Below are 13,963 nucleotides of genomic sequence, written 5' to 3'. Positions count from 1 at the left end.
TTTGGTTTATTTTTAAGCAAATACTGTCGAGCTATGAGAATTGTTTAACAAAATTTTGACTCTGGCTGTGCCGTGTAGAACTGCTGCACCATTTTTTTTTATTGACCTGCAGGGCTGCTGTAAATAACGCAATAGACAAAATGTGGTATTTTTTAGGCATTCCAATGCGCCATCGCAGCACGTGTGTACACACTGTTCGTGATTCATCAGCTGTCATTAATTCGAGAAAGTTTAGATTGAAAACAACACGAATACAGAACGCAATTTACAATAAGTCGTGGAAATCTTTGTGTAACTTATTGAAAAATCTATTCGGCATGTCGGTCAACACGGCACACGCAAATAATGGTGTGCTCATACATGCGGGCGAGTAGTAAGTACAATTTTATCTGCAAACTCTTCTGCTCTGCCTCTGTCTGACGTCATATGAAAATGTAGAGCCTGCTCCTGTATTTTAAAAGAATGCATCGTCGTGCTAGATTCGTTAGAACAGCTTTAATTGCACATGTAGTTAGCGTAAACGGAGCTGGCCTTGAGCAGACCCACGTCTATTTCGCAATGTCGTGGAAAAACCAACAGCTTCCGCTTATTGCATGAATTTTGTTGCGATAAGATGGAAAACCCAGCTAATCAAATGTTCTTATTTTCCCAGCATTCTACTGCACAGCGATAGCGTGTCAATGGACTTTTCCGGACAGGACGGCCATCTGTTCAAGGGCTCGAAGCAGGGACGCGTTTATTTAACATCGCATAGGATGATTTTCAACAGCAAGAAATCCAGCGATGTGATGCAATCCTTCAGCGCTCCCTTTGTGGCTCTTTCCGATGTATGTACATATTGTCAATTCCCTGCCTGCTTCTAGATTCTACATTCCATTGCTGTATTTCAGGTTGAAATCGAGCAACCCGTTTTTGGAGCGAATTACATCAAGGGCAAGGTCCGTGCACAGCCCAATGGCAATTATGTGGGCGAGGTCAAGTTCAAGCTGTACTTCAAGGCAGGCGGAGCCATTGAGTATGGACAAGCGTTGTTGCGCGCCGCCAAAACGGCGCAAAGCAACTTCCATCGCGGCGGACTGGCTGGCGATGATCCCCCACCGTACGTGCCATCTGGTGCCTGGCATGAGGCTCCACCACCGGCCTACCAGCCACCACCAGGCTATTACGGCTGGCTGCCGCAGCATGATGCGTTCAGTGGTCCGGCTCCAAACACTGTGTTTATAAGCGACAACCCTCCGCCGTATCCGGGCATGAGTAAGTTTTCACGTCTAAGCAGCTTTTCCGCTCCCCGTTCTCGGCTTTTGTTTCTGTACAGATGTTGCGCTGGTTTTAATTGGCCAAAAACCGGCATGAATATAAGCAACACGCTCACGCTTTTTCTACCTCTAAAGCACCCTTGCACAATCCATCTCTTTCTGTATATTTTTTTTTAGCACCACCAAACAATCAACCAGCACCACAAGCACAGCCGCAGCAGGGTCCAACTGAACCGACTTGGTATGGTTTTTCAGCACCACCAGAGCAGCAGCCTCAACAACAGCCTGGCTATGGTCCCCAAGGATGGGGTGGTGGCTATGCACAGCCGCCGCCGTACGCATCCTGTGCCCCGGCATGCCAACCGCTGCCACCCTATGGCGGACAGCCAGCGCCTGGCCAAGGGCCACAGGTTCCGTATGGGGGCTATAATCCTAATATACCCGGAGGTTTTATGCAACCAGGTTTTATGCCACCACAGCAACCTAGTGGTTATCCAGGCTCTGCTCCGGCACAGCAACCAAACGGCTACCCAGGCTCTGCTCCGGCACAGCAGCCAAACGGTTATCCAGGCTCTGCTCCTCCACAGCAGCCCCCGGCTGCTGGTGCTGCGGCCAATGCAGCTGGCGGTGCGGCTGCAGCAAACTTTATGGGCTTCAGCTTGCCACCTGGAAGTGAGTATTTGACACAAACACATCATTATTAACCCATCATTCATATTTTTGTTGTTGTCCAGATTAAATGATCAAGTCATGTTCAAAGCAAATTAGGCAGTTCATCATCGCATCAAATTGGACTTTTCCTCAATGAGCCATACGTTAAAATCAGCAAATTTTTATCATTAACGAATGAATATTGGTTTGTTATTATTTTTATTTTGGTGCCTTTATAATGCTTTGTTAAACTCTTAAAAGCTTTGATTAGGAATCTTCACTGAGTATCATTTGATTGATTTAGTTTTATTTATTTTTTTTTGGTAGTTTGATTTCCTTTTCATTTTATTGTTGTGGCTAATTTACTCGCCGAAATCTAACCAGTTACTAAACTAAAAGCCTTATTCCCAATCTGGCATCTGAAACAATTTTATTCTTTACCTTTTTCACAGTGTAAACTGCAAAATTAGTACACAACTACTACTGTACCGCAAAACAGCCAAGTAAGATTTCGCATCGCTTATAAATTTGTATATAAATACGTATTTATTTTGGTTAAAATTTCCAACAAAAGCCGAGCCTAAAGTTTTGCAATATTCGATATCTTCGATTTAGTAACTAGTATAATGATTTCTTTCTCTTTTGATTTTGCCATGCAAACTTTGCAGGAACCAGCAGCACGCAATATTATTATTATCCCAATTGTTATCCAGTCGCAAGAACTTTGTGTTTTATACCAATACCTGTTATATATCCATAAAAAAGGACTGTAAGACATTGTTGCTTTTGTACAATTGTATTATTATTACTCCTGATATTTCAATCTACCACAATTATATTGATTTCTTGCTTCTTTTCATAGATTCCAAGGAAGCGGAAGCGGCTGCTAGCGCTTATAATACACCCTATAATCAGCGTGGACCCGGGGCAACCGGTTCCAACGAAATGCCGCCATCATATAATGTACGTAGGCATCTCATATTGAATAATTTCGCTTTCACTAAATACATTTTGTGCTTTTGCAGAATTTGCCACCCAGCTACGATGATGCATCAAAGAAACAACAATAAAATAAGCCTGTGAAAATTTAAAAGATATTCAACACAAGCACGGCTCATTCCAATTAGAATTACACACAAAAGCACGCGTACTTTTTTCTACATTCAACTATGAATTGAGGCCTATTTCATACAGCTTTCTCTTTGCTATTTTGGCCTAGCCTGCGAAAATATGTTGCTGATTAAAGTAATGCTTTGTTCATTTTGACCATCAGACAAGACTTCGATTTTATTGTATTAAAAAATGTCACATTTCAGCTGTTAATGCAAGCTTTGAGGTCTCAACTAAATTAAAAACACCAAATTGTTGTTTTCTGCTAAATATTTTATTTGATACAATTGAAATTTTATCTAGTTGGTGTCACAAAATATTTCTGTTAAAAAATGTTTTTATTTGCCTTTTATATTTTTATTTAATATTTATCAACTATAAACATAGATATGTTTGCATAAATGAAAACTATTGTTATATCAATTTAATATGAACATTAATATTTTAAATATAAACAAATATTACTTAAAAGCTGTTGTGTGTTAAAAATTAGTTTCTTTCGGTGACTGGAACGCATTCGATGCTGCGCTGCAACTGCATAGTCCGATGGCACAGATTCTGTCCACGCTGTCAGAAAACTAAGGAGCAGAAAAATATAATTAAGACATGTTCTAGGGCAAGTGATTGATTTCTGGTAGATGCAGGGCAGGAGGTGGCCTTCTGGATATAAGTACCAACTTTGAAATCGTTTCTTTTTTTTTATAGTATATTCTTTTTACGTCCACTTTGTTGCTTTTTAAGGTCACAGAATCCGGCAACATTAACGATGACTTGCACGATAGCCAGCGACAAGTGCGGGATATCGTTTAAGTTGCAAATTTCTGAACCACATTATCTTTAGTTGCGTTTCACTAGCTCCAAGCTTCACTTTGTGTGTATGTACAATGATATTTCAGCTTTTGCTGATATTTTTAACAGAACAGCGCACCGTTGCCTTTGCTTTGAGTAGTGGAAAAGGGGTCGGGCTGGACACAGGACGCAAAGTCAGTATTTTCACTATTAAAAGCAAAGCATCACGACGGCGAGTTGTTCTGTTCTGAAGAAATATTCCATTAGCCAAAAAGCTAATGGAAAATTTTCAATTCAGTTTGCATGTATCTGACAGAAAAAGGGTGCGTTTTTGTACGCATGACTATAAATGTGTATCTACCTGTGTGCAAATTTTCAGATATGTATCTATGCGCAAACTTCAAGAGGGTGCAATCAATCAGTATATGACATATACGCAGTTTTATGTATCTAGGCACATGCATATGTATATAGGTATATAGTATATAGATACATACTAATCAGTATATGTATCTGCGACCCACCCTTAAATTGTGCACAGATACATATCTGAAAATCATTACATAAGCAATAAAATTTTCATTTGTATGTATCAGTACGTCAATTCGTAGATGGATATACGAAGAAGATGCATACACGAAGATGTACATGTCTAGATACACCTGGTATATAGATATACACCCCTGAAACTTCTGCGCAGATACACATCTGAAAATTATTACATATGCAATAAAATTTTTATTTGTATTTAACTGCGCATTAATTTGCAGATGGATTTGTATCTACATATGCGAAAAAGTATGTAGATACACCTAGTGTATATGTATCTATGGACCCACCTGTAAATTCTGCGCAGATACACATCTGAAAATCATTACATATCATATGCAATGAAATTTTCATTTGTATGCATCAGTACATCAATTTTCAGATGGATTAGTATGTGCATATACGGAATAGTGTGTATCTAGACACACCTAGAATATACATAGATACATACGAAACAGTATATGTATCTATAGCTCCACCTGTAAATTGTGCGCAGTTACACATCTGAAAATCATAGCATATCTTGTGCAGTACAATTTTCGTTTGTATTTAACTGCGCATCAATTTGCAGATGGATTTGTATATACATATGCGAAAAAGTATGTAGATACACCTAGTGTATAGATACATATGAAACAGTACATGTATCTATAGCTCCACCTGTAAATTGTGCGCAGATACACATCTGAAAATCATTACATATTATATGCAATGAATTTTTCATTTGTATGCACAAGTACATCAATTTTCAGATGGACTTGTATGTACATATACGAATCTAGATACACTTGGTATATAGATATATACTCAAAGGTATACATATGTATCTATGGACCCATTTGAAAATTTTGGGCAGATACACATCTGAAAATCATAGCATTTCTTGTGCAGTAAAATTTTCATTTGTATTTAATTGCGCATCAATTTGCAGATGGATTTGTATCTACATATGCGAAAAAGTATGTAGATACACCTAGTGTATATGTATCTACAGGTCCACCTGTAAATTGTGCGCAGATACACATCTGAAAATCATTACATATTTAATGCAATAAAATTTTCATTTGTATTTAACTGCGCATCAATTTGCAAATGGATGTATATGAACATATACGAAGAAGCATATATCTAGACACACCTAGTATATAGATACATAAGAAACAGTATATGTATCTATGGACCCACCTGAAAAATCTGCGCAGATACACATCTGAATTTTCATTTGTATTTAACTGCGCATCAATTTTTGAATGGATCTATATGTACATATACGGAATAGTGTGTATCTATGGAAAGTAATATGCATTTATGTATGTATATAGTATGTATCTATACACACACCTGTTGTATATAGTATGTATCTAGACACACCTGGTATATAGATACATAATAATCAGTACATGTATCTCTGAACACACCTGAAAAATTGTGCATAGATACATATCTGAAAATCATTGCATATTACTTGCAATAAAAATTTCATTGTATCTGTGCAGCAATTTGCAGATAGGTTTGTGTGCACATATACGAAGATATGTATGTATCTATGTATAATAATGTGTATATACATAGTATGTATCTATGGACACGCCTAGTATATAGATACATACTAAGTATATGCATATACAGAGATACATAACTGAAAATTTTCACGCAGATAGATACATAAAAATGAAAATGTAATTGATACTTAATGTATTTGATGTATTTTTTTAATGATTTGTTGTGTGTTCTGTGTTTTTTTCTTTAATACGTAATTATTAATAAATTGGCTTTTCCTTACCTGTTCAATAGCTTTTCTAATAAATTGTGTACCTGTTACATTATCGTCGTCTACGCCCTGTGAATTTAAATAAGAAATGAAGCAATAAGTTTTTGTTTTAAAGTTAAAATTTTTATTTTCTTAAAGCCAAGCTTAATGCTTGCGAAAAAGAAGCTAAGAAAAGACATTTGCTTTAGCTATGTATATGATAATGTGAAAAAAAACTTTTCATAAAAGACTTGTAAGAAAAAACAGAAGAAATTTTCACTGTTATACATACCAAAAATTTGAAGCTAATTTTTCAGTTGTAGTCAGGAGCGATGTCGACCAGCCAGCTCGATGTCCCAAGGATAAGTGATTGCTGGTTAGCTCGTTCGTCAAGTGGAAAGCTAAATCAATCATACGCCACATGCGCAGTGCGTCAAGGTGAAATGGTGAAAAGGTGGAATTGGTTTGTGGTGAGAAAAAACGTCTGAGCAGGACATTCGCTGGCAAAGAATGGCAAATTGGTGGTGCATGCCGTGTGTACACGCTTTGGCCAGGTTTGAATAAAAATATTAAATCAAAATCAAATGCAAACATTCGAAAAAATAATGATTAAAAAGTAACTTGACGAATGCAAATTGCAATTGCATTGTGAAAAAGTGCAATTCAAGAGGAGAATAATTTGAAACTTGTGCATGTTGATTTGGCATATTTGAATTTGCATTCGATTACAGCCAAAGGCGAGTCGAAGCCAGTGGAGCAACAACTTGCGTCTGTTGTTTATCGATTCGTGTGCCACAAATAACCGTGTTGCACCCAGAGACGGCACCCTGTATGCGTGTGCGTATGACGAACATACAACGTTAGCTATTCCCTTGCGCTGCAGGCGTGTCGATTTTAACGCATAAATTATGCAAAAGTCAACTGCAACGCGCATCGACTAAATATCAAACTATAAACCAAAAAAAAAAAAAAACATAATAAACTAAACAAAAAATATAGTTAGCACACATAAAGCAGAGCACAAGCACAATTTGGAATGGACGTGGGCGCACAGGACACCACATATGAGCCTCTGGAGGGGCGCAGCGGCCGGGCGGCGGGCAATGGCATGAGGCATCCGACCAGCATAGATAGTCCCGAATACGATACACGCGCCCCCAAGGACCAGAGACATGCCGTCTATCTGGCGCTGCTTGCAGCGGGCATCGGATTTGTTTTGCCCTACAATAGGTGAGTGCAAATGAATGTGCAAATATCAATGCGATTGGCTATGCGAATCCGAGTGGGCGTGCAAATGGGCGTGGGCGAGGGCGTGTGCTGTGCGAATGGACTTTGGAAAGACAAAGATTGATTAGTTGCGTTTGTTTGATTAACATGTATCAAAGTTGACACAAGTTTAAATTATGTGAATCGTATAGTTATTTACTGTCTGCAATGCGAACTAATATCCTGTTGAACAATTACCCGGCCTTGCTCGTGACAATATATTAAGATATTTCCTTTTCACCCAGTTTCCGCACGTATATCTGATAAACATATGAAAAGTCCATCAAAGAAAGAATCAAATGTTGCAGAATCTTGAAGCCGTTAAAAATACCTACGTTTATTAATCTGTTGAACCGCATTATCCATTCAAGAGTTACGAAAATTCTGAAGCAAAAGCATTTTCACAAAGATCTTTGAAAATGACAAGGAGGAAAGTGTGAAATATTCCTCAAGTGAATTTGAACAGAGATCTTTGAAAATGAGTTTAAGGCAGATCAAATGGTAATCGAACAAGTTTCATACAAAAGTTTTTCGCAATATTTTCACATTTGCGGCTGGATTTTCCTAGAATGCCCTCTTAGTGTGCATCTCCATCACATACATAAGTAAAAATTACAGCTTTCTAGCGCTTACGATTTGGGCTGATAAAATATAATTATGCCATTTTATCGATAAAGGAGGATCGATCACACTATTCTCTGTGCTCGCTTTATGCGATTCCAGGTAACGGGATTCAAGTTGTTACAAGTGTTGGAAAGAAAGCTATCTACAATGGCCGCTCTATCCATCCTTCTCTCTCCCACCCACACAAAGTCTGGCAATATGTGCGCCAAAAATGAAAGAGTTCTGCGTCAAAAGTTGCACAAATACGTTAATAAAACATTCAATTATGGAGAACTATTAGAACATTGCTATTAATGACAATTTAAACAAACTAAGCGCGTTAAACAAAATAATAGCACAAAATTATGGGACGACGCACACAAAATACCGATCAAACGAGACGACGCGCACAGACTAAATTGCCATACTTCCACACTTCCACTAATACAATAACAATTGAGTATTGAAACTTCTGCGGTCACACTATTCGCAAATGTTTGTTTCAAGTGATTCCAGGTAACGGGATTCAAGTTGTTACAAGTGTTGGAAAGGAAGAGCAATAGCTATCTACAATGCCCGCTCTCGCCATCCTTCTCTCTCCCACCCACACAAAGTCTGGCAATATGTGCGCCAAAAATGAAAGAGTTCTGCTTCAAAACTTGCACAAATACGAATTAACGGGCCTGTTAATAAGACATTCAATTATGGAGAACTATTAGAACATTGCTATTAATGACAATTTAAATAAACTAAGCGCGTTAAACAAAATACTAACACAAAATTATGGGACGACGCACACAAAATACCGATCAAACGAGACGACGCGCGCTGACGAAATTGCCATACTTCCACACTTCCACTAATACAATAACAATTGAGTATTGAAACTTCTGCGGTCACACTATTCGCAAAGTTTGTTTCAAGTGATACCAGGTAGCGGGATCCGAAGTGTGGCTACAGTAAGCGTAAGCGCAATAGCCATCTACAATGCTCGCTCGCTCTCTCTCTTTCTCTCTCACACACACACACACACAGAAATTCTGTCAATGTGTGCGCCAAAAATGAAAACAAGTTAAGCCTAAAAATGCCAGAAATTAAAAAGTGTTTTATTGCTTATTAAACAAATATTCAAATGTGCAGATCGTGTAGAAAACTATTATAAATGAGATTTTACGTTAAAGTGAAATAAATGTAGGACGATATTTAGTTGAAATCTATTTTATAATATGGCCAAACCATTTACAGTTACCTAAGGTATAAAATATGTGTATTTATGGATTTTATATGCAATATAATTAGTTAATATACTTAATGTACTCTGAAGTTTCACAATATTACATGGATACTAAATCTCATTTATAACTCTTTTTAAGTTTCATTATCGCCGCGGACTATTGGCAGGGACGCTTTCCGGGTCGTCCGGTGGCTCTGGACATGTCCATGACGTACATCTTTGTGGCCTTCGGCACGGTTCTGTTCAACAACATTGTGCTGTCGCTGGCGCCATTCCAGACGCGCGTCCTCTTTGGCTACATGGTGTCCTTTACCACGCTGATCTTTGTGGCCGTCTGCGAGGTGGCCTGGCACATGTTCGCCACGAATACGGCGTATGTTGTGAACATGTCTGCGGTGGCACTAACCGCCATTGGCTGCACGGTGCAGCAGTCGAGCTTTTATGGATTCGCCTCGATGCTGCCCAAGCAGTACACGCAGGCTGTGATGGCCGGCGAGAGCATTGCCGGATTTCTGGTGTCTTCCAATCGCGTGGTTACCAAGCTGCTCATCAACAATGATCGCGTCTCGACGGTCATCTTCTTTCTGACCTCGACGCTGTACATACTATTCAGCTATCTGCTCCACTTGGCCACCATCAACTCGCCGTTTGTGCGCTTTCACGTGGATGCCTGCTCCAAGATTGTCTTACGGCCGGATGAGGTAAGTGACACGGACTAATCTGTAGGCTAGAGGGGATTAAGATAGAAGAGACTCTCGTTTAGGCTGAGAATAGGTGACATTATCCAAGCGTTTCTTTTATTCATCGTTTATTGTCCGGCGCAGCAAGAGATCGATGGCGCCACCAGCAGCACCAAGTATGGTGTTCTCTCCATGGATGGCACTACGACAACCACCACGGCTGGACCCCATCATTCGGGTACGAGTGCACCGAATACGCTCAGCTTCAGCAATCCCGTCTATGAGCTGTCCAATCCCACGGCTGGTGAGAGCATCATTGAGGGTCTTGGCCCGTTGCCCGAGCTGCCAGCTACGCCGCATGAGCCGACCACGCCCACAACGGTTGCCTTCAAGGTGGAGCATGTGATTACGCCGCGTCGCTGCCGGCCCAGCAAGCTGGGCGACATACGCGAAGGATTCGTAACACGCTGGCGCGTCGCCCAGGTCATCTATCCGTATATGGTGTGCATTGCCCTGGCCTACTGTGTCACCCTCTCACTGTATCCGGGCATCGAGGTGGAGGTCACTTCGTGTGCGTTGCGCACATGGATGCCCGTGCTGCTGATGTTCTGCTTCAATACATCGGACGTGATTGGCAAGATCCTGGCCGCCAGTCCGTATCCCTGGTCGCGACGTCAGCTGATCCTGCTGTCGGGACTGCGCATTGTGCTGGTCCCCATGTTTCTGCTATGCTGTGCGCCACGCCATCGTCCGATCATCTCGGGCGAGACGGCGCCCTTTCTGTTCACCATAGCGCTGGGCATCAGCAACGGACTGGCGGGCAGTTTGCCCATGATGCTGGCTCCGGCCAAGGTGCCTGGCACCCTCAAGGAGGTCACCGGCAACATAATGACACTGTCCTACAATATTGGACTCACGGCCGGATCGCTGATTGGCTACGTGTTCGAGAGCATGCTGGGACCGCAGCTAGAGAATCCCTGCCCCATGTATCCGTATACGCCCGCTGTGGCGCTGGACCACTACCACGGTCATCTGCCGCCGCTGCTGCCCACCGCCAGCTCGACTTTGGCGGCGAACACGACACTGGCGCCGCTGCTGCTCAACACCACGATCTCCGGCATTAGCAGCACGGAGAGCAGCTCCACCAGCGCTGTGCCCGGACCCGCACTGGCCACAGTCATCACCACAACGGCCCTGGCTCTCTACAGCACCGTGGCGAGCACCAGCACGGAGTTGATCAATGCGACTGTCACCACCATGCTGTCGGCGGTGTCATCATCGGTGGGCGATATCAGTGGTGAGCTTGGCGGCAGTACAACAGATCCTCAAACGCCCGACGCACTGCTGCAGGAGATCTAGGTCGGTTGCTTGTTGGACATGGCACATTTGCAGATACTCAAGTCAAAGTAGTTGCTTGTGTATCTACAAGATACAATTTAGATTAGCTCTGACTGATAAGTCCAAATATGCTGAAAGTGGGAGCGCGTTAAGAGAGAGAGTTCTTATGTGAGAGGGTAATTACGCTATTCTTTACTTGGCAAAATTATCTTAACAAATTAAGAGGGTAATTATGCTAGCCTTTAATTGGGCAAAATTTCCTTTCTTATGCAAGAGGGTAATTATGATAGCATCCAATTGGAAAAACGTTCTTTCTCATATGCTAGCCTTCAATTAGAAAAATTCCCTTTCTCATGTGAGAGGGTAATTAAGATAGTCTCCAATTAGCAAAACTATCTTCCTCATATGCTAGCCTTCAATTGGAAAAATTCCCTTTCTCATGTGAGATGGTAATTATGCTAAAAAATTGCCTTTCCATTTAGCGAGGGTAATTAGGGAAAAGTTCTCTTTCTAAAAATGAAATACGCATGGAAAAAGATGAAAAGTTGTGAGTCTATCAAAAACTTGTATCTTGGCACTCGTATTGCAAATATTTATCAACTCTAATAATTATGTTAACATATACTCCAAATAAGTGCTATAATATTCAAGTTTTAATCCGTTGATTTCGAGTTATATAAGAGAGAGCCCAGAGCTAAGCAAGTTCTATATGTGTGTGTGTGTGCGTGTTGCGTGTGCATGTGTGTGCGTGTGTTAATGTATGTACATATGTAATTAGGATATGGATAATACGGATAAATGCATATTGTTGGTTAAAGATCATGAATATTTTTATAAAAAGGCGCTAGACTTAATTGTTTGTGGGGTAATTAAAAACCTAATTATTGATCAAAATTTACCTCAAAGACTAAACAATTCGAATATGCTTTGCTCGGGAAAGTCCGTTAAGAATGAGATGAATCGAATCAAATAAGGAAAATCGAATAATCGAATACTTGAATGAGGTTTAAAAGGCCTTTTAATAAGACACTTTAACTTTGCAGCTAGTCATAGAGAATCCGTTCCAAAATAGTAACAAATTGCTAAATAATACAAACACACACAAATATATATGTATATATATATATGTATTAATTAGTATATCCTTACTAATACACTTACAAACGCTGTGGATGGCCTTAGTCCTTGTTTCTGCTTAGTTGCAATTATTATTTAGAATCTAATTGAATTATCAACGATGTTTTGTTAACTTACCTAATCAGATTTTAGCCAAATTTTGAGCAACAATATTTTGACTATAATAAAATGAACGTTATATGCGTATAGCTCTAAGAATTGTAATGAATATGTATGTTAATAACAAATTGTAAAAAACTGTCGAAATAGAATTAAAAACTTGAATAAAACTAAAGGCAAAGCGCCACCTGTGTCAGACAGGCCAAAACTGCAATGCGCCAGCTGTTGAGCACTGGAACAAAACTCTAAATAGTGGTATCCTCTTTATGAAAATGGCTGTGTTTTGTAATCCCACTATAAAGGGAATTTAAATTATGGTGCATGTATTTAAAACTAATTGTTACACAAGATGGCGATCCATGGAACTAGGAAATATTTAAGTTGCTCAAAAGATGGCGGCAATATTTTTTATAGTCAACTGAACCATTGAGTTGGGTATTTTTTTTACTTTTATAAAAGGAAATTTAGCTTAAGCAAAATGTGCGCTATGAGTTATTTCCCTTATTTCGACGCATTTCTTTTCTTACATCTAGCTGATGAATATGTCTGTATTGCTTAAATCCCTTTGCCATAGATTATCTTATATTTAAACCTGAGAGCCAAAAATAATATCTTTATCCAATATATTTATTTTCCTTTTTTCTGTGGATGGTTAAGAATGAATAACAAAAGAAGGAAACATAACAGGTTAAAAGAAAAGCAAAAACTATAAGAAATTGGAAAAGGCAGGAGTAAAAAATACTATATAGTAAAGAAATGAGTTATTTCTTTAACGCCATCTAGCGTAACAATTCAAAACATGTCTGCATTGCTATAAATCCTTTATACCATATAAATCCCCTAAAACTAAGATCTATTCATATAGCTGGGTAAGGGAAATTTCACTTAAGTCTTGGGGTGTTTGAAAATGAATTAAATTTCCCTTTATTTAGCAGGCGCCAAACCAACCCTTATCAGTGGGAATTGTAAAATTCAAATAAGATGTGAATTTGTTATTGTTTGAACTTATACTGATGAGGGGAAAAAAAATTAAAGGTTAAATTAAAACCAGTTATTGTAAATATTTCAATGCTAAAGGCGATTATATATATGCAAATAGGTTATCAAAAAATGATATATATAAAATGTCTGTCATTGGTTTTGGAATTGCTTTTGTTTTGATTTAAATATTTACGTGTAATTGGATTCTTTTGATTTGATTATAATTGTATTGTAGCTTCACGCAGGCCAAGTGCCGGAATAAATTTTCCGTTCGTCAAGTGGCCAAATGAATACAAATGAAATAAATTAGGCAGCATCCACCTTGAAACTAAGTCAAAGCGGATGCGGAAAAGGCGCCAACTTATGCCGAATTTAAATTGAAGTACTGTGTAGCTAATTTGATGCCCTATACATACATCTGAAGCGGGTATACTAGGCTACATGAACATAAAGTTTACAGCTGCAAATGGGGGGAGGGGGTGGTAGGGGAGGCCCCCAAATCAGCTTATAGACTGACATA

General features: G+C 39.5%; 2 protein-coding genes across 8 annotated transcripts; both read left to right on the top strand.

Annotated features, from left to right (window-relative positions):
• Nucleotides 1-55: 55 nt before the first annotated feature.
• On the top strand, nt 56-3,372 carry LOC115765770 (WW domain-binding protein 2). Of its 6 annotated transcripts, XR_004018148.1 has the most exons (7): nt 57-373; nt 653-827; nt 891-1,254; nt 1,434-1,928; nt 1,991-2,112; nt 2,360-2,410; nt 2,576-2,658. XR_004018148.1 is itself a non-coding variant. In XM_030709471.1 (6 exons), exons 1-5 carry the CDS (start codon nt 141-143, stop codon nt 2,362-2,364), a joined length of 1,272 nt encoding a protein of 423 aa, XP_030565331.1. In that variant the 5' UTR covers nt 56-140; the 3' UTR covers nt 2,365-2,410; nt 2,770-2,793. The 6 variants fall into 6 exon arrangements, 4 of the variants coding, with proteins under 4 accessions (XP_030565331.1, XP_030565321.1, XP_030565340.1 ...); XM_030709471.1 differs by lacking the exons at nt 1,991-2,112; nt 2,576-2,658 and adding an exon at nt 2,770-2,793 and having other exon boundaries at nt 56-373; XM_030709461.1 differs by lacking the exon at nt 1,991-2,112 and having other exon boundaries at nt 56-373.
• Nucleotides 3,373-6,990: 3,618 nt separating this feature from the next.
• LOC115769799 (equilibrative nucleoside transporter 4) lies at nt 6,991-12,670 on the top strand. 2 transcript variants are annotated; one of them, XM_030714770.1, is made up of 3 exons: nt 6,991-7,335; nt 9,348-9,909; nt 10,033-12,670. In XM_030714770.1, exons 1-3 carry the CDS (start codon nt 7,142-7,144, stop codon nt 11,245-11,247), a joined length of 1,971 nt encoding a protein of 656 aa, XP_030570630.1. In that variant the 5' UTR covers nt 6,991-7,141; the 3' UTR covers nt 11,248-12,670. The 2 variants fall into 2 exon arrangements, with proteins under 2 accessions (XP_030570630.1, XP_030570638.1); XM_030714778.1 differs by lacking the exon at nt 6,991-7,335 and adding an exon at nt 9,158-9,228.
• Nucleotides 12,671-13,963: the final 1,293 nt, after the last annotated feature.

This window comes from Drosophila novamexicana, unplaced genomic scaffold (assembly GCF_003285875.2).
Source record: "Drosophila novamexicana strain 15010-1031.04,08,12 unplaced genomic scaffold, DnovRS2.1 tig00000009-arrow-pilon, whole genome shotgun sequence".
In the NCBI taxonomy this organism is placed as follows: Eukaryota; Metazoa; Arthropoda; class Insecta; order Diptera; family Drosophilidae; genus Drosophila; species Drosophila novamexicana.
This window is presented reverse-complemented; position numbering and strand designations above follow the sequence as displayed.